This window comes from Poecilia reticulata, chromosome 11 (assembly GCF_904066995.2).
Source record: "Poecilia reticulata chromosome 11, P_reticulata-male-v2, whole genome shotgun sequence".
NCBI classification, from domain to species: domain Eukaryota; kingdom Metazoa; phylum Chordata; class Actinopteri; order Cyprinodontiformes; family Poeciliidae; genus Poecilia; species Poecilia reticulata.
The window spans coordinates 6,736,278-6,755,349 of NC_088840.1; the positions used below are offsets into that span (position 1 = coordinate 6,736,278).

A 19,072-nucleotide genomic window follows, 5' to 3' on the forward strand; every position below is an offset into this window, starting at 1 on the left:
CAGCAGCAGCCAATTTAGTCTCTCTTCACTGTGAATGTCATCGTAAAGGGTGGAAAAATTTGGTTGGGAGACCGCATAACTATAAAGTTACAGGACTCTAGAAGCAGGGACTCTAAAGTCAGCCATTTAGAAATCTCAACATCTCAAGTTTTGTTGCCTCTAGTTTGAATCCACACCAGAAACGCCTAGAAGGTCAATCTAGAGTCGTGAAACCTGGCTGAACACACAAGAGAGCAAAGCCATTCTGTAAACTGATGATCTGCACTGTTTTGTATTTAGCCCAAAGCGTGTATGATGTCAGCTCGAACTTGTCTGTGCATCGCTGAAATCGAATCCACTTGAACAAAAAGAACCAGACTGCGATTAAGACTGAACAATGTTCACTTCTCACGCTGAGAGGTGTGTCTCAACAGGTTTTTAAGTTTTCTAGGACGGAAAGAGTGACTTGTGTAAAGGAGCGAGTTAAAGAAAGCTTTTTCAGTTCGAAAGTCCAAATGTTTGTGATCTTGATCCTGACCCTACAGATTACATGCAGAGAGCAGCTGGATGGGAGCAGGACAGGTTCCTCGGCTCGGTTGGCTTGTGTGATGTTGTCGGCTATAAAGGCTTTGAGCGTGTTGGAGGTGAGAGATCATTGGATTATGCACACTGACCTAATCTAATCTGGTCTTTATTCTTCGGGATTACTCTCTTTTTCGTTTGGAGTCTACCAATGTAGAGACCTGGAAAGAAAGGTAAGTAATTAAAAAATAATAATACTAAGATAACCAGTCCTACAAGGAAAGCAACAATTGATATTTAGATTTAGTCAACAGAAGAATAAAAAAAATAACTGTTCTGTCGTTAATGTTAATGTAAAAAGTTTTATTCCAAAGATACGTTGTACAAGAGCTATCCCGAGGGAAGATGTATTTGATCCCTTGTAGATGTGGGATTTTATTTATCTGGCACTTTTTGTCACCAGTGTCACCATAGTAACAGCAGCTACCATGTCTGTGTTGCGTGTGTGTGTGCGTGCGTGCGTGAGCGTGTGACCCATGTTTTCTCTTTAGGCTCATTCTTAAAATAGATTTTCTAAAGGACCTGTGTCATGACTGAGCACTTTACTGCTCACACAGACACATTGAAAGATGCAGATTCTGTCACCTGGTTACAGGGCAGAGGAGTCTAGAGGTCATAAGGGTATATGCCACTGAGTTTAAGGGTTTTAAGTTTTATGTGCAACACACATAAACCATGCCGCCTGCGCCAAGAGCTGTCAGTCAGGTGACAAACCAAGGTGTTTTCAATAGAAGTTGGGTGAAGTAAGCAGAAAAGTTTTCAAATTGAAGTTTGACGAGTCTATTTAAAAAATGTGACTTTTGTGGTGAGTTAAAGCTTGACATGAAGGGATGCACTGATAAGTCAGCCAATTTTCAGCTTGATATGTTCTGCTGATTGGGAACTCAAAAACCTAACTTATTGTTCTGATAAGCTAACACAACGTTAGCTAGGCTACTAAACTGAGCTGACAGCAACACTCTGCTGTACTAAAGTCCCATAAATTAAGGGACGAAGACTCTTAATTTATTGTTATCAGCGAGGTGTTTGGAAAAAACAAATGATAATTTCTAAAGGCATGTGAGGTGTTTATTGAGGCGGCTACGACGGAGAGCTTAATTTTGCTCGTCGGATATATTGCTTCTTTGCCAGTGCCTTATCCAATTTTTGTCTTTGTTTCGGTAAATTGCTAAAGAAACAAACTGACCCTTCTTTAGAAGTTGACTCCTGTCTGTCATGGACCATACGGCGTGTAGAAATGTTGGTAAACTTCAAGGGAATACACCTGGACACCACTGGCTTAAAGTCAGTAAAGCTAACAGTGCTAAATGTTACATTGCTGAAGACAACTTAAAAAGTTATAGCATACATCCAAGTGGCATCAGTCTTGCTTGTTTTATTATTGATGAACGCTTATGGCAGAAAGACTAAAAATAAATATTTTTAGCCGTTAACGAAAGTTTTTAAAGAAAAATGGAAATCTGTTTAAAAGGGTAGGTGGCCGGTCAGACTTTGGAAAAAGCTTTTTTTTTTTCCCCAGTTGAAGAAACGTGTAGCACACACACACACACACACACACACACACACACACACACACACACACACACACACACACACACACACACACACACACACACACCAGCATGCCAACCTCTTGTCTCTTCGTGTGTTTATAAAAAGGTTCCTGTCCCACTTTCCACCCGCCCCCCCTCATCTGCCGTGCTCCCGTTCTGTAATTTCTCCGGCGTGACAGCTAATTGGTGTGAGCTCGGGGAGAAATTTGCTGCCTCGTTGCCGTCTCCTTACAACAAACTGGAACCAGAGAGGGGAAAGAGAGGTGCAGGCGGTAAAGAGAAACATGGAGAGAAGATGGAAAAGAGGGAGAAGACAGGAGGTATGTTATTGGGCGGGTGGTGGGATGGGGGGGATCACATTTTTGCAGAGAAGTCTCTTTCTTTGCATATTCCTCTCTGAAAAGCACAAATAACAACCCAAAGAGTGTGAATAGTGATGCAGACATGTAGAGTGAGTTGAGTAAGTCTGTTTAGAACCGAGTAGAAACAAAGAAGAGGAAGTGTAGTACCAGCCTGAGTAAACAGTTTCAGTTTAATAAATAGCATCACCGTTACTATAGAGTTATCTCTCAATTGATTAGAATTGGTGGAAAAGGTAAAATTGCCAAAAGGGTCTCCGCTGCTATTTTTAAGAATAAAGAGACTTAACCAAACTGGGACAAGTCCTGAAAGACCATTGTACTCGTTTTTCTTTGGGTCTCTCTGGTGCATTCAAAAGTGCCTTCTCACCGCTGCCCTCCCCTATCACTCACAATTCCTCATTCTTATTCTCACTACCGTTTTCACATCTTTTCTGTTTTCCCCCTCAAGCAACGGAGCTAGAATGCCATAGAAACTGATCCGGTCAGTGGCTTGTATAAAATCCAACTGTCAACGGCAGGCGGTCTTTGAGATCGTCGCCTGGCGGACCTGGTTCAGGCTGGCACCCTGTGGTACTGATTTTCACAGCAGAGCTGAAGTTTTTTCATCTTGGCCACCTAACAGGGGCAGTCTCACTCCTGGGATCCATTTTGAGGGCACACAGTTTGATTGCATCGACAGTTTGCCAATAGAGAGTTTCTGTACAAAAGAGTTCACGCTGTAGCCTGATTAAGGGGCTTTAAGCACATCTGTCACACAATTACGAATTGACCTTCTCATTGGGCAATCTTTGCTAAAAAAAGAAAAAAAGATAATTTGTGAATTCTCTGGGTTAAGATTTGTTTACAATCAATGCTAAAGTGAACAGTTCAATTTACAGGAACAATCTGGAACTTGTAAGCAATTAGATTTTTTTTTATCAGTCAAGCTAAGGTCCACAAAGATTTACTAATGATTAACTGAGCTAAAGATTTATTTCACATCAACAAATATTCTGTTGCTCCAACCTTAAAATTATTTTAAATGCATTTTTTTTATTTGCACAACAAAAATGTTTAATGTAATTGTGATTAAGTTTCATTAAGTTTTAATGCATAGTATTAGGGCTGCAACTAACAGTTATTTTAGTAATCGATTATTCTATTAATTCTGATAATGAATTGATTAATTGTATAAAAAAATTGGGACATTCTACAGATTTTTCATTTCCACCACTTTTTTGTACTATATTAAAATACATTAACGGATTCAATAAAGAAGTAACTCAATTCCTCTTTTAAATAAGGAAATATATTTTATTACCTACAATGTAATTACATAGCATCCTTTAAGTGAATGTGAATTAGGTAAAGCTAAAACCATCCCACTTGAAGACTTTTGGGTAAAAAATATTTACAGACGAATGTTTTTATTTTTACCTTAAATGCAAAATGTACATATAATTTGCTTATTTTCAATTACTAAATCAGTTGACGATTATTTCAATTGAATTAATCAGATTAATTTATCACGATTAATCCAATTAATTAATGTGTGAAAACACAGTATCACTAGTGTGATTTGCCAAACCATAAAATGTCTTGAATGAATGACCTCTTACTCAACATGTTACTATCCACGCCTCCCCTTGACATTTGTGTCTTTTGTCTGACCCCTGCAGCTGTGTCCTTGAAAACAACAGCTGATTACTCACTGTTTTTGCGCCACACACCTCCAGTTCAGTCAGCATGAGCCACACGATTAGTATTTCCAAATGAAAGGGAGAGATGGAGGGTAGGGGGGGCGTCCTTTCCTATTTCTGCGTGAGTCAAACGATGAGTGGGCCTGCCGAGAAGGGGAAGTGTGGGAGGCCCACAGAAAGGGTGGTCTCCAGTTGACGCGGGCGCAGAGACAGAAACGGTGTGTGTTTGGAACGAGAGCGGGCCGTCTATAGAAGAGGAGCTCGCTCTAAGGACACAGTGTGGCCAGTGTTTATCTGGGCTGAAGTCTAGGTGGGTTTGCTGTCGGGAGAGCAGAGGGGGATTGGATGTTTTACAGGACTGAACCTGACGCGTTTGTCTCCGTAACGGCCGTTTGAACATCTGTGAGATCTCTCCAGCTTTATCCAAACAGCTTGAGTGACGTTTCAGAGAGTTGCTTGTGTTGCCTGTCGCGGAGCGAGAGCGTATATCTTCTCTTAACGGGCCCCGTCCTGGAGGAAAAGGCCTCCACTTGAGGCAGCACGAGTCTCTTTAAGCACACATGCATTATGCATAGTTTTCCTTTTGTCCATGCATGTTTGACTTCCTGCCCAATGACAAGTCCTACTGTTTAGATTGTGGCCAACCTCTAAATGCAGTCTGGCATTACATGGTTTCACACAACGGCTTAAGTGCTCTTCTTTGGCATTGCAAATATGTGAAGTATGCAGGTCTGTCTCGTGCCTCCCTTTGTCTCTCTCTCTTTCTCTGCACCTTTATCCTTTTCATTTCTTTTGAGGTTTTCCCAGGTAGCCGGTCGTAGAGAACATTCCCTTGGGATCTTGGCATTTCTCTTAGAGTTCAACTTGCCTTTTTTGTGTGTTTTTGTACAACACTTTGGCATTGGTTGTTGTTGCAATCAAGTACGCTCTTGTACCAGTTTCTGTTCTATATTCATTGCTTGGGAATCACCAAAGGCAAAAATTCTACTAAATTTCACCTTCCCTGAATAGTCTCCTACGTTATGTGCCAGTTTTCCCTAGGTTTGCAGTTTGCAGCAAAAAGTTTTGGCAGCGTTGTTGTCTTTTGGACTTTTTAGGCAAATTGACAAATCCTGCAGACAGAGCACGCGGCTGCAATAAACTTTTATTTACATGTCAAATGTGTGGCTAATTCAGGCTGCAAGAGAGCGAGAGAAAGCAAGACTTGGATTTAGAAATGTTGGCCTCCTTCTGGAGATATTAGAATCTTCATTCTTGAGGTAAAATGTATGAAAAATCCTGCTTTACTACTGCTAATGATAATTTCAATAATAACCACACTATTTCCTAATCTAAAAAAATGACCTCTTTGCAATCCATTTGGCTTTATGTTAGAAATAGTAGTAAAATTCTGTTTTACAATAACTTCTCTCATACATGGATGAGGCGTGAAGTTGCCTGTGCTCCTGATGGAACACTAAGCTAAAAAAGTTTTGAATGTTAATTAATCTTCATATGTTATGATTCTTGAAGAGAAATCGTGACGCCGATTTTGGCCAAGCTCTGCACTGGTGGCAAATGATTCTATAAAACAGATGGAAAGACTCTGGCACTTGTCTGCTACTCTTGGATGTTCCTGAAGTTAGAAGATTATTTGTGACTGGGAAAAAAGTTGTTAAACTAACAAAGCTTTTGATATGAAGCTGATAATTCAAAAATAATGATTTACAGGTGATGTAAAATGTCCTAACAACAACCGAAGCCAAAAATTGATACAAATCAGAAAGATGATGTAAAATATGAAGGCCTACGCTGAAAAAAAGCCAATACGCCTTTATATCTAACCCAAACTTTTAACATCCAGGCAATATATCAGCTGTTCAATAACCCAGGGGCTGTAGCTGGATAAGCTCCATCTCCACCCATTTTCTGTAGGAACAAACAGGAAGTAGTTGACCTTAGTCAGAGCAGAGGGAGCATGTGGCACAGAGTCAGTGGGGCCAACATGCAGTTTGTTTACATGTCGGCAGCACATGACGCTGACTGTGTCCTCGCCTCAGTCCCGGCAGCAGCCGCCCGCTCGCCAGAGCTATAGGCTCCATCAATGAGCCGATTGTTGTCGTGAGCCGAGGATCCGCTCGGCCCCAGTCATGAGGTGCAGGGGCCGGGGAGACGAGTCTTGTGTAATCTGCTGTAGACTGACCCTGGAGAGGAAGCTTTATCTCACCAGCTGGCTTTCAGAACGCTGCTGCTGTACACTAAGATGACTTTCTTAGTTGTTTTTATTTTTACTGTGGTTGATGAGGTAACATAAATGGGACTTATTTCAGCTGTCAGTACAAAAATAGTTCTGACAACTTAATACGCACCAGAAAATTGGGGACAAATTCAATAATTTTTAATTTTTTTTTTTTATAACCTATATCCATTTTTAGGTTTGATTCTTTCTTTCTTTATCTTCATTTCCTTGTGCCTCTCCTGCTTCTGTTCATTCTATTTGAACTTTCTTGTCTTTTGTTTCTTCCTTCCTTGTCTTTCCTTCCCTTCCTTCCTTCATTTTTTCCTTTCTCCCTCCCACCCTCCCTGCATCTTTTTCTGTCTTTCTTCTTTGTTTTTTCTTTTTTCATTCTCGTTTGTTCTTTCATCTTTTCTCTTGTTCATTTCTTTTGTTTTTGTTCATTCTTGTTCATTTATTCATTCTTTTTTGTTTGTTCATTTGTTCTTCCTCGTTTGTTCGTTCTTTCTTTTTATTGTCTCTTTCATTCATTTTTTTCTCGTTCTTTTGAACATTTGTTCTTTCATTCTTTGTCTAGTTCTTTTCTTTTCCCACACAAACACACCTGTGGGACATGTTTCTAAAAATTTTAAAAATTATAACATAATACCAAGATAATCCACCAGCTACTGTAAATATTCCAGAGGTATTAAGAATTGTACCAGTTGGGTTTTTCTTCTTTTCAACACAATTACTTAACATTCGATTTTCTTTTTCTACCCTAAAAATATTCTCACTTTCAAAGTACATTTTTCTAAAATGTCTCATTGTGAGATGCTGTTGCTGCTGCTGTGACAGATCAATCACTAATAATCTGTTATTGCTCATTTGTCAGGAGGTAAACAAACTGTGTGTGTGTTCGTATCAGCAGGACGACGTTTCTGATCAGCTGACACTTTTTTTGATTGTCTTAGCTTCGCCGTGTTAGCTGCATGCTAACCTGTGAGCCGGCTCTTTGTTTCTGTCGCGGACTGAAATGCCAGACCAATTACCGCGTGGATTGTTTACTTCTAAAACGATTGAGTGGCGTGTTTCCTGACATTTCAGCTGCATTTGTGTGTTGTGTACGCACTAATTGAATATTTTTCTCTGTCGACGCCAAGATTACATGAGCCTCTTAAACCGAATCGGTTCTGTTTCTTCTTATTATTACTATTATTAATGTTTTATTTTTGTCTCTGCAGATGGATCCCTCCCTAAAGAGCCAAAAGGAGAGGTGTCGAGCCAGATAGCAGGTAACAAACAAACAAACACACACACACACACACACACACACACACACACACACACACACACACACACACGCTGGAATACAGACATGATGTTTTGCTGCTTCGTTTCACCCTTGCCTTGTCTACGGAGGACAGATGTGTGTTATTGATGGTGAAAGTAAAACATGTCGCACACACTCTCATGCAAACAGCATTAATAATGCATTGTGACAGTGACAGGTCATTGTCCTCCGAATCCCTGACATCTCCTTGGTATTCCGCCTCTTCCCTCCCCTCCCACAGCGATCTTGGGCAGACGAATGGGTGGCCATCTTCTGTGCCTTCTGCTCTGTTATCATTTATTAACTCTGTGAGCCTTTCAATAAGCTTTTCATTCTTTCACCAACACTTGTGGTGGCTGTTATTAATGTCACGACAGAGCTCGGCGTACTCCTGTGTGTCTTCCTTAGTTTCGATGAGATTTCTTCGGTTTTAGAAATCTACCACTTGACTTGATGTTTTACACCGTTGCTCACCCAAATAGGAAGTTTTCTAGTTTTCTGAAGACGCTAATATAGCAGCAAAAAAATGTCTGACGTTGGTCTGAGAGTATAGTTAGTGTTGCTACCTACAGAGTAGAGAGAGAGAGAGAGATGAAAATCTCAAACCCAAGATCCAAAGGAGGACAATGAGTTGGCAGGTTACTCCAACGCCTCGGGGACTTCAGAGAGGCAGCCTCAGTCCGTACAGAAGAAAAGGGACCGAATGAAGGAATCTGAATCTGATGTTTGATCTGTCGGAAATCTGCACTTGTTATTTATAATCAAAAGGATGATTAAGGGTTTCAAAGTGCTGTGTTGAAGTATTTACATCTATATATTTATTGGAAACATTACAACCACAAACATCACTGTTTACTGATAAATACTGATATTCTCATGGAGAAAGTGTTGACAAAATAGTAAACATTAATATTTCAGTAAGTTTTTTTTTTACAATAATTGAAATTTATCGAGACGAATAAAAATTCTCATCATAAGAAATTTCTCACAATAAATGATAAACGATAGGACCCAGCGACCCAAACACTGCCCACTGCCCAGGTTTATAAGGGTGATGTGTTGTGTACATTTTCTGCCACAGTTGGCACTTTTGGGGCCAAAAAGATAAGTTTTTGTCTAATGCTTGTAGAATGCTGCAATTAGAATATCAGTCATAACATTTTCTTTCACTTTTCAGCTTGCTATTTGTGAAAGCATGTATATTTTTCTTCCTCTTCACAGTTACAATCCATTTAGTGTTGACTGGTTACAGAAAAAAACCTAAAGGGATACAGTAAAGTTTGCAGTAGTAATGTGAATAAATGTGGGAAAGTATAAGAGGTATGAATACTTTTGTGTGATGCAGTTAGAGCCTCTGGGTCTTCACAGATTTTTGGTGTCATTGCTGTTTTGCAGCTTGTACTAGAAAGGACTAAAAAAGGAAAAACTAATCCTGCCAAGAATAAAGTATTGATCGGCTCTTCTGTTGAGTGTGTGCGGGCTTGCTGTTTGGCCTCCAGATGGCGCTTTTCAGCAGCTTGAAAACAATTAGGTTTGCATCGGTTGGACCAGCAAGCGGCCTCTGACTGTGAACGTTAATAAATCTCTTTAGGAATCTTGCAGGTGAACCTCACCCAGGGAGGCCAGAGACGACAAAAAAAAAAGGGAGAGTGTTTGGGGATCTTTAATCGATGAAATGCAAACAGAGCCTTGTTCTTTGTCTCGTTACGGCTCATCAAACAGAGGTGGTGGCAAAAGACCCAGATAAATGAACTGCTGGCACCGATAACAAGCGGTCTTTCAGCTCGGTCTCTTTTCCACAGTCCCCTCTCCTCCCCACTCCACCCGCTCTCCTGCTGTGTTTGGGTCGCTGGGGTAACCCTGGCCTGTTTCTCCTCGGTTAGACTACCCTGCTATTAGAGGTCTGGATAAGACGGAGAGAGCAGAAAGAAAGCGAAAACGGTCTGCCGTCAGTTCTGATTTCTTCCAGGGCAGAAGTTGGTTCTTGGGGGGGAATTTAGACAAAACATAAAAGACAAATATGTTTTATGTCTGAACTGTTAAATCTTTCTAGAATTTAAAGAGACAGTAACGTCTAAATAGATCTGTCAAAATAGAATAGAAAGCAATTGTATACGCATACCTGTTGAATCTCCCGTTTTGGTCGGGAAACTACCGGTTTTTACCCCCCTTTCCCGCCGTGCTCCTGTCGTATACCCTCACTTACACCCCGCCTCCCTCCCGCTCTAACGGAAGCACCGGACGTCGTCATTTTCCCTACCTGGTCCAAAACCTGACAGGTGTGCGTATTCGTTTTGTTTGTTACCGACCGCGTGTGTGCTTTAGTGTTTTTGACAGGAACTCGTCTGTTTCGGGCCTAGCTGAACCAGCAGGTCATAATTAGATGTTCCTTCTTGTTGACTGGTCACTCACTTGTTAGCTCGTGTGTAGTGGCATAACCAGTGCCAGCTGGACTCCACAGTGAACGCATTGTTACTGTGGCACAGCTGTGCGTGAGAGCCCGTTGGCCAATCAGATTAGCTCGTCTTGCTTCTGCAGAGCGCAGTAGCACAACCGGTGCCACGGCCAGTCGGAGCCTCTTTATTAGGCCAGAAAAGTGGGGCAGGAGCCGTCAGAGGTACAGTGGACTAATGATAGCTAAGGCAGGGTGAGGAGAGTGAGTGAGTGACAGACTGCGATGATCTAATGGAAATTATATTTTTAACAAATTAAGAGGATAACTGTATATTCGGTATGTGGCGAGTGGTTACTTTGAGGTGCAAAATTTATGCAATTTAGGGAATTTATTCTATACTGCAACAGATTTGAAACCTGCGCTTACATTGACTTCTTTTTCTGTAGTATCGGAATCTGGTTTTCTTGGAAATGGGTGTACTGTGATTCACGTCCTACTGTCACTACGCAAACAACGCCATACATTTACAGTCACACAGAAAATATATATTTTTGTTAGTAAAGACCAGTAAGAACATTTGTTACACAAACGACAAGAGTTGAGCAGAAAACTTTGTCTTGAAAGCAACCAAAAAGTTCAGATTCAGGTAAAAACAAATAGATATTGCGTAAAAGCAATAAACATTTGACAGCAAACGTTCACACTACCATAAAGCCTTTCGGAAAGTAAAGTAGTCAGCGGCGAAGAAAAAAAGTTTTGGAGAGATGGAGGTGTAAAACGTCATGAAGACGGGAGCAGGAGAGTGAATCAGTCATGGCTGAGATGCGGCCGGTAACAAGGTGATTATTTGACAGGTGAAAAAGAAGATTGGATTCAGTTGACTCGCTGAAGATTTCTCCATGGTACTCACAGTTCCAGGACCTTATTTAGCAGAAATTCTGTGAAAAAGGCCTCAGAGGAGTAGTGAGTAAAATAATCTGTTTGCAAGAAGAAGGGGGGAAAAAAAGAGAAAATCCTTTCAACAATAACAGAAAATCTCATACTGATGCAGGATGCATTTTCAAAACAAATGTTTTGTTAGGATTGGCCATTTTAGATACAGAGACGGATTATTTCAGCTCTTTTTTTGTTCTTGTTGCAACAAGAAGAGTTCAGTCTATTGGATGGGCATGTAAAGATGGCTGGTTTAGTGTGTGTTGAATTGGCCATATGTTTTGGATCATTCATATACTGAAGCACTCTGTAATGTCCCAGTTTCAGTTTGCTGACAGTCTATCAGATTATTTATTAAAAATCTTCTATTTGAAGCAGCTAATGATGCCATGGATTCATATAGCATTCCCACAACCTATAAAATTAAAACAGTGCTACTTCCTTCTTCACAAATTCTAAACAAAAATGGAGTAGCGTGAGATTTTAGCAGCTGGAGAATTTCTCTTTTGTTGTTGATGTTTCTCCCGCCAGCGTTAGACTCACGCTAGTTTTGGTTGTATTTACGCAGAAAGTCCTGCGCTGCAGTCCACTTCCTTCTTTTGGAGCGGTCTCCGATCTGCTTGGCATTCACATAAGCATTGGAACTGTACCAGAGTTCACTTCCGTGGATTCGAGACCAAAGGTTTTTAGCCAGAGTTTGATTGCGCGTTCATACCTCCACAGACGTACTGGATTTTCTAGACAAACGGACTGGAGTTTGATTAAAGTGGAGTTAGCAGGCCTGGCATGAATGCACAGTCTGCAAATCAGTTTTTTTTTTTTTTGTAAATTCTTTCTGTACTCGTTTCCGTTTGCAACTTAATCCTGATTTTTATGCGGAAGCTAAAATAGTCCAGCGCTTCCATCGTACATGTGGCTTGGAAAATCAAAAATTTGGATCATGGGAAGTGTAAAACCCTTCCACTATGACATAAATCAATTTAAACAGTTATAATTAGATTAATTCCTTTCAGATGTTTTCCCATGTTGAAGCAGCAGGGCTCGTAGAGAAAAAAAAATCTATCTTGTCCAGTATCTTTTTTTTTTTTTTTTTAATCCAGGCTTTACCCGTGAGCGGGTCGGAGGGGTTGTGTTGTCGACGCGCTATTCCTATCCCCTCCTTCAACCTCAGAAAAATCCCTGCTATTCCCACACATCCCTCAACCTGGAATTTCTGGCATGATGTGAACGTGGGAAGTCTGGAGCTACACACACGCACACATAAAAGCACGCGCGCTTGGTTCTGGTTCCTCCCGAGTTACGCCAGCTGGCCCAGGACCAGATTGACCCAGTCAGCTGCTTCGGAGCCATTAAGAGATTGAGCCTGCGTGTTACTACCCTTTAATCAAACGGAGAAGATTGAGCGAGAGCTTCCATTTGTCGGGATATTTTCTCCTCACCGCCTCAGCTGACTGCACCACCACCCCATCCAGGCAGCTGTTGTGTTTCCCATCGCCCCTCCGACCCCTTCCTCTTTTCTAAACATGGACGCCGTCCGGTGCCGCCACCCTGAAGTATTTGTCACTATCACGTAGTAAACTTGTTTACATTGAGTGCTTTGTTGTCGCATGTGCAAGTTGATGCCCACTTGACCCCTCGGAGGAAGTCTCCGAGGTGAGCAGAGTGTTGACATATTCCGAGACAGAAACGGGAACCCGACCCGGCGACGGTCGCGGCCCGGAACGGTGAGTCCTTGACTCTGGGTCGTTTTCTGCGAGGAATGATGGACATGTCTGGCATTTCGCTCTCATCTGTTGCCCTCTCTCTGACTCACGGGCGCAGCCTTAGCGACAATAGTCGCGTTCAACACCCTCCGCACAAGTCCCTTCACCCAGCATTGGGACTCTGTTGTTTGGGTAAAAACTGATCCAGGCTTAGTTTTGTCTTGCGGGGAAAATCAGAGCTGTAGCAGTTCATTTTAATCTTTTCAAGAAGATTCCTGGTGTGGATTTAAGGCTGGACCAAGGTTTTAAATATACTCGCCATCGTTAAGGTAAACGCTGCTATAATCTACGGTAAGCCAAGAGACACTGAGAAATAAAAGTATTTGTTGTTCTTTTATTTCTGTCTGCTTCTGAATTTCAATGATTCAGTTTTTCTTCTTCCTTTGGAGGCTTTTAAAAACATACAAGAAATAATGTGCTGCAGTTTCTTTGGTAGAGTTATTAGTAGGCCTGTCACGATAACAAATTTTGCTGGACGATTAATTGTCTAAAAAATTATTGCGATAAACGATAATATTGTTTCAAGACCCTCTGACACTGATTTAATGGAAATGAAGTAATACTGCATGCTATTTCCTGCCATAGATAGATACACTTTATTTTCAAAAGAACACATAACACTGGAACTGATAAACTAAACAAACTAAACAACCAAAAACAAAAATAAAATGGATTCTCAGTCTCCATTAACAAAAAATGTACTTGAATAAAAACTAAACAACATAAAGCCAAAGTGGAAATAAACACTGCATTCAACCAAAAGAGTGCAGATTATGAAGTCTGTATACTATATTGCCCTTCAGTAATCACTGGATTTAAATAGAGAAGTTGGGTACAACCCACTACCTAATGCAATAAGTTCATGCCACACAATTTTTTGCCCCTATTTTCCCTTTACGAAAATCTTAGATCGTCGACCGATCTAAGATTCTCGCTGGTGGTTTCGTAACCAATAATCCTGCAGTGTATGGTGTGTTACGGTAGATCGTCGTGGCTGCTCCGATCTAAATCAGGGGATTTCCCCGTCTGGGAAGCTAAACGCTGAATGTGACAGGTAGTCAATCAGAAAGCACGGATTCTCCTCCGCGCTTTCTGAGGGGAAATTACGGAGGGGAATCCCAAACAGCTGAAATGGAACAACACGAAGTCCAGCGGACATCAGAGATGATTTGTGGAAATAACATTAGTGTTTATTCAACATTTCGTGCAAAGAATATAGAAATGATAAGAGTTGGAGCCAAATTGCTACCGCAGTTGATAAACCCGGTAACTTTTCAGCTGTTCTTCGTTAACGTGACATAAATAGGTTATAATGATGTTCATTCAGTCAGGACTTTACGCTGACTCTAGCCACATGCATCACAGGTAGATTCTAGTAAAGCATTGATTAATGCCTGATTTTAAAATTAGTTAACTGGACTTGTAGCCATTATTTTGTGCCCAGGTGGCTGGACACCACACTGCACGACAAACCCGATCGAACCATTATACCTAGGATTTCTGTCGGCTAATATGTCTCTTAGGTTTTGAAAATGGGCCGACAACTTGTGTCATGTGCGCTGAACATTACAGTAAGGAAATGAGGGTCAGTGGAGAGCACCGGAGGTGAGCCTTTTTTTATTCAGTGTCATCAACAGAAAGAAAAAAAGGCAGGAAGAGACGATAAAGCCGATAATTAGAATGAGGTCGATAGGTTTAATTTATCGTGCGATTAATCGATTTATCGTTTATCTCGACAGGCCTAGTTATTAATTTATAAATTAAAGACAAAAATTAAGGAATTACAAGATTGTTTCCATTTGTCCATCAAAGATCTATGTCATGTGGACACAGTGAAAGTTCATCTAACTAGCTAAATCTATGCTGGGAAAGCAGATGAATGCATGGCAACTGCTTTAGATGCAATACATAAAAAGCAAAAGTAAGATTTATAGCAGGTATGTGTGTGAATTTAATATTTCTGCATAAACACCTTAAGGAGTTTTCTATTGAGAAAGAGCTTCCGTAACAATATAAGTCATTTGTTCTTATTTGGCATGATGTAGAGGAGCTAATAAAATGGTGACCTGTATGTAGCCTGCAATAAATTTACAAATGAGTTTACAAAAACTCAGCACTCTTAAATCTTGATCATATATGTATAAAAAATAGGCAATCTCATCTTGTATAAAACAGCAATCTCTACTCTGCTCTCCTCTATCTAAAGTGAAGCGCTCCAGATGTCTTTTGGTTCTTTTTGAAGATTTTTTTTTCTAAATTTCCTTTCACACAACCTTGTTTTTTCTGTCTTCATTGTCGTACTAGCAGTGCACCGCTTGCAAAATCTCTGCCAGATCACCGTTCTATAAAAACCCTGACTGGCTGATTCTGATTTTGGCCAATACAGATTTTGTAGTCTGAAAAGTTGCTAAACATCCTGAGAAAGTCGCTAAGTTGGCAAAGAGTGACTGATTTTCAGACTTTTACAAAAGTAGATGGGATCGGTGGATTCCCATGGAAGTATTGGCCGATCGCCAGTCTCCCAAAATTAAGGAAATCAAGGCCTTTAGACTTTAGTTGTTGTCTTAGTTTTGGAGGATTCTTTGAGTGTTATGCATCCTGTTGAGGCTAAGATGATCACACCAGGAAAGCGTGGCTGCTGTCTGAAATGATAGACATCAGGTAGTTCGGTCCTAACCGAATGTCCCTTCCAACTATCTGTCGTGTGTTTGTGTTCTTGAGATTAGCTTGGAACAACTTTAGAACTTGATGCTTTTTATTTCTTCACAAAACCTTTGAAGTGAGTTGAGTTGCTCGGCAATAATTCATTGGCTTTGTGATCGTCCCTTTTAGGGAGCTTACACACCAAATCTGCCCCTTGCCTTTGTACAATCTCCAACTCTGGGTGTCCAGATTTTATTTCTTTGTCTGCTTTCCTGTAGATTGCAGATTGAAGTGAACATGGACCGCTGCTTTAACCACAGATAGTTTAAATGTCCACTCCAGCTTCCCTGGAAAGACTTGTGATGTGTTTTTCATGTTGCAGCCAAGTCCCTCCTGCACTGTAAGGACTTTTTCCCAACCACCTCAAGTCTCATGCTATGCTAAGTAGCTTCCTAGGGTTCATAAATGCAGTGCAGGCATGTTATAATTACTGCCCCTCCTACACAATTAGGATTACCCCGGGGAACTCGCCTTTCCAAAAGACAGAGAGATTAGCGGCTCACCTTATGCCACATGAAATGCACACTGGATGCTGCGGCTGGCGCGAGGTGAGGCGTCCCTCGCCGTGGAAACATCTGCTTCAGCATTTCCATGCGGACGGGACGTGCAGGGAAGCGGCAAAGAAATGCTCGGTTTTTGGTCGTCTGGAGCGCTGGAATATCTCGCCTCAGGAATCCCAGGATTAGCTTTAATTGCTGCCGTAGCTCTGCCTGCTGTGGGTCCCTTTAACACGTCTGCCATCCGGTGGATCAAGAGCTGAAAACGGCGGCGGACCCTTTCTCCGTCAGAGGAGCTGAATCCACGGCAACTTATGGATGTTCTTCCCCAAGGTTTACACAAGAGTGATCAAGCATGGCTTGTTGGGCAATCAATCACAGGTGGCAGTACGCACACACCGGCTCTGCCCTCATCCCGCTGACAGGTACCGTTTCCTGTCAGGTGAAGATAGCCAGATAAGTTAGTTTCATTGTAGCCCTGATAGATGTGGAGTTTAAACTTTCTGAAGAGAAAGTGAAAAGAGGAAGAAAAAAAAAGTTGGGGAAGATGAAATAACAGACAGAAGATACTTGACAGTCTTAGTGCTTTCCCTTCTCAGTCCAGCTCATTATTCCATTCCTCCATCACTCCCTGTTCAGTTTCACACACTTATTTTCCGTCAACCTAGTTATGAAGACTCAAAGATGTCTCATTAGCCTCCCATTTTTTCCATCTCTCCCTCTTTTTTTTAAGTTGTGTTTGCTCATCATTTATCCAGAAATGTCTCCCTGTACCTCTGCATGAGCTAAGTGTGTGTTTGTAAGAGAGAGTGGGTGTGACCTGGCTACTCTATATTTAGCTGCTGTGCCACTTTCTCCTGTCCCAGTGCACGGCAGAGTGCATAAAAGTGATGAGACTTGGTTTCTAAACTTTCCTTTTTTAACCGCATGCACTGTATCGAGTCCAACATGCAGATGTGCGCCACCCGAGGCTAACGGGGCACCGATGAATCGGATGGACGATTATTTCCTTAATTTTGGGAGGTCACCTATCGGCGTGAGAAAAAAAATCTTGCCCACCAATCTCATTTACCTTCGGAAAGGTCTGAAAATCAGCCACTGTCCCCTTGACTGGTCATATGTGCACATGTGCATCGGGGTTACAAAGGTTAGTCCAAGTTAGCAACTTTGCCGCAATATTTAGCAAATTTTCAGACAAAAAAGAAAGGCAGTAAGCCAAAATTAAAATTGGTAGGTCAGGTTTTGTAAAGAGATGTGATGATCGGCCAAAAAGCTGCAATCGGTGCACCCGTACCCAAGACTCTGGATTTTACAGGAGTTAGGAAAAGCATCTAGTGCCTCCATTAAACTGTCGGATTTATTTCGGATGTATTTTCAGAAGATTCTGTGTCGCTGAGCAAATTCTAACCCAGTGACCGTTAAATTTCACTGCACAGTATCCAGCTCACACCGTTGGCACGGTCAGTGTCTGCTGCCCTCACACACACACACACACACACACACACACACACACACACACACACACACACACACTCACTCTAAGAGAAAAACACTGTGGTCCTCAGCTTGTAGTCTTGTCAACATTTGTCTTTTTTTTTTCTTCCCCCCTTGACCTTTGATTTTCCTCCTGCTCAGTGGCAGCCGGCCAGGCAGACAGCAGTTTGCGGGGCCTGATCAAACGTTGTTGCTTCAGATGATAAATGGCTCAATAGTGAGAGAATCCAGACTGATCTCTTTGTTCGCTCACATGTGGGGCTAAGCTCCTCCAGCCTCTCACAGCTTGAGCGCTGCCGCATGTTTTCGGCAGAAATAAATGTAGCAAATGTCATGAAATGATGGGAAGGTAAAGAAAGAAAGCTTTCACAATTTCAGATTCTAGGGATTTGCTGCCAGATGAAAGTAGTCTTCATTTCCACTGAAGACTACTTTCTACTCGAGCGCGCAGGGAAATGTACTTAAGCATGCTAATTTGTTGTGTTTTCCCTTGAGAGAAGGCGGGGAACCAGTTGAGGGAGTGAAATGGAGTAAAGATAGAAACAAGTCCTGATTGTCACCAGTTTCCTCAGGTGGCAGAAGAGATTACCGTCTTATTAGCATGCTCTTTTAAATACAACACTTTGCTGTGAGCAGAAGCTGGAGTTACTACTAACTCCTTTTCAATTCAGTGTTACAGACTTTCAATGTAATTACCTCAAACAAAAATTAGGTATAAAGTGATGTATAGTGCCTTTCAATATATACATATATATTGTATTAGGGCTGAAAGAATTAATCGCAATCAATTGACTGTAGACATAATCCTCAACTAATTTAGTGGTATATTAATTGTTAACTAGAGTAGACACTCAAAATTAAACACATTTACAGGGAAAAAAATATATACTCAGAGTCGTAATTATTCCAAAACTGTACAAAAAACATCTACATCTTGTATTTAAGATAAAAACAACTTTGTCTGTAAATAGATTTTAGCCAAAACTCCACAAGTGGCTTTAACTTCACCTGGTTTAGATTTACTAAAGAAATACCATGTTATTGCATTCAGGCAATAACATAGTATTTCTTTAAAAAAAAAAATTGAATTGGTTATTTACATCTAATATTGCATTAGATAAAAAATCTGTAGAATGTGCCAATTTTTACATGCATAATTGTTATAATAATCTTTAGATTGTTAATCTAGATTATTAAATAATTGTTAGTTACATCCCTATGTCATATATATTAGGGAAGGAGAATAAATCAATAAATCAATGAGTATGTCTTGTTTCCAGTAAATGTCTGCTTTTTTTGAGTGTCTGCTCCATATATTGTGATAGTCATGTGATCGATATCAATAGATAATACGTCTGATAGAATATTAAATAATTTCAATGAACTCTGATCCAGAACCAAACAGCATTCTGGGGGATGTAGGCAGACAGAAGGCTTTAGCCGCTCAGCCTCTCACGGCTAGCTAAGCAAGGTTGGTGGGATTAACCAACTCAATCACTCTTTGGTTACCTAGCAATAACCTTTTTGGTAACTTGCGCAGCAGCAGTTTAAGGCTTGGATGCTGTGCCTCATAACTGCTTAAAAATAAAACAACGATGTGGAGCG

General features: G+C 41.0%; 1 protein-coding gene across 4 annotated transcripts in view; it reads left to right on the forward strand.

Annotated features, from left to right (window-relative positions):
* The window catches only part of LOC103472073 (triple functional domain protein), a 79,448-nt gene that overhangs the window by 6,618 nt on the left and 53,758 nt on the right, over window positions 1–19,072 (forward strand). For 2 of the 4 annotated variants that reach the window (XM_081612147.1, XM_008421446.3), the window contains exon 2: window positions 7,594–7,644. In XM_081612147.1, the coding sequence (XP_081468273.1) occupies window positions 7,594–7,644 (51 nt within the window). Of the gene's footprint in view, window positions 1–7,593; window positions 7,645–16,313; window positions 16,399–19,072 lie in introns of those variants that run through there. The other 2 variants (XM_081612149.1, XM_081612148.1) reach the window with 1 other exon arrangement.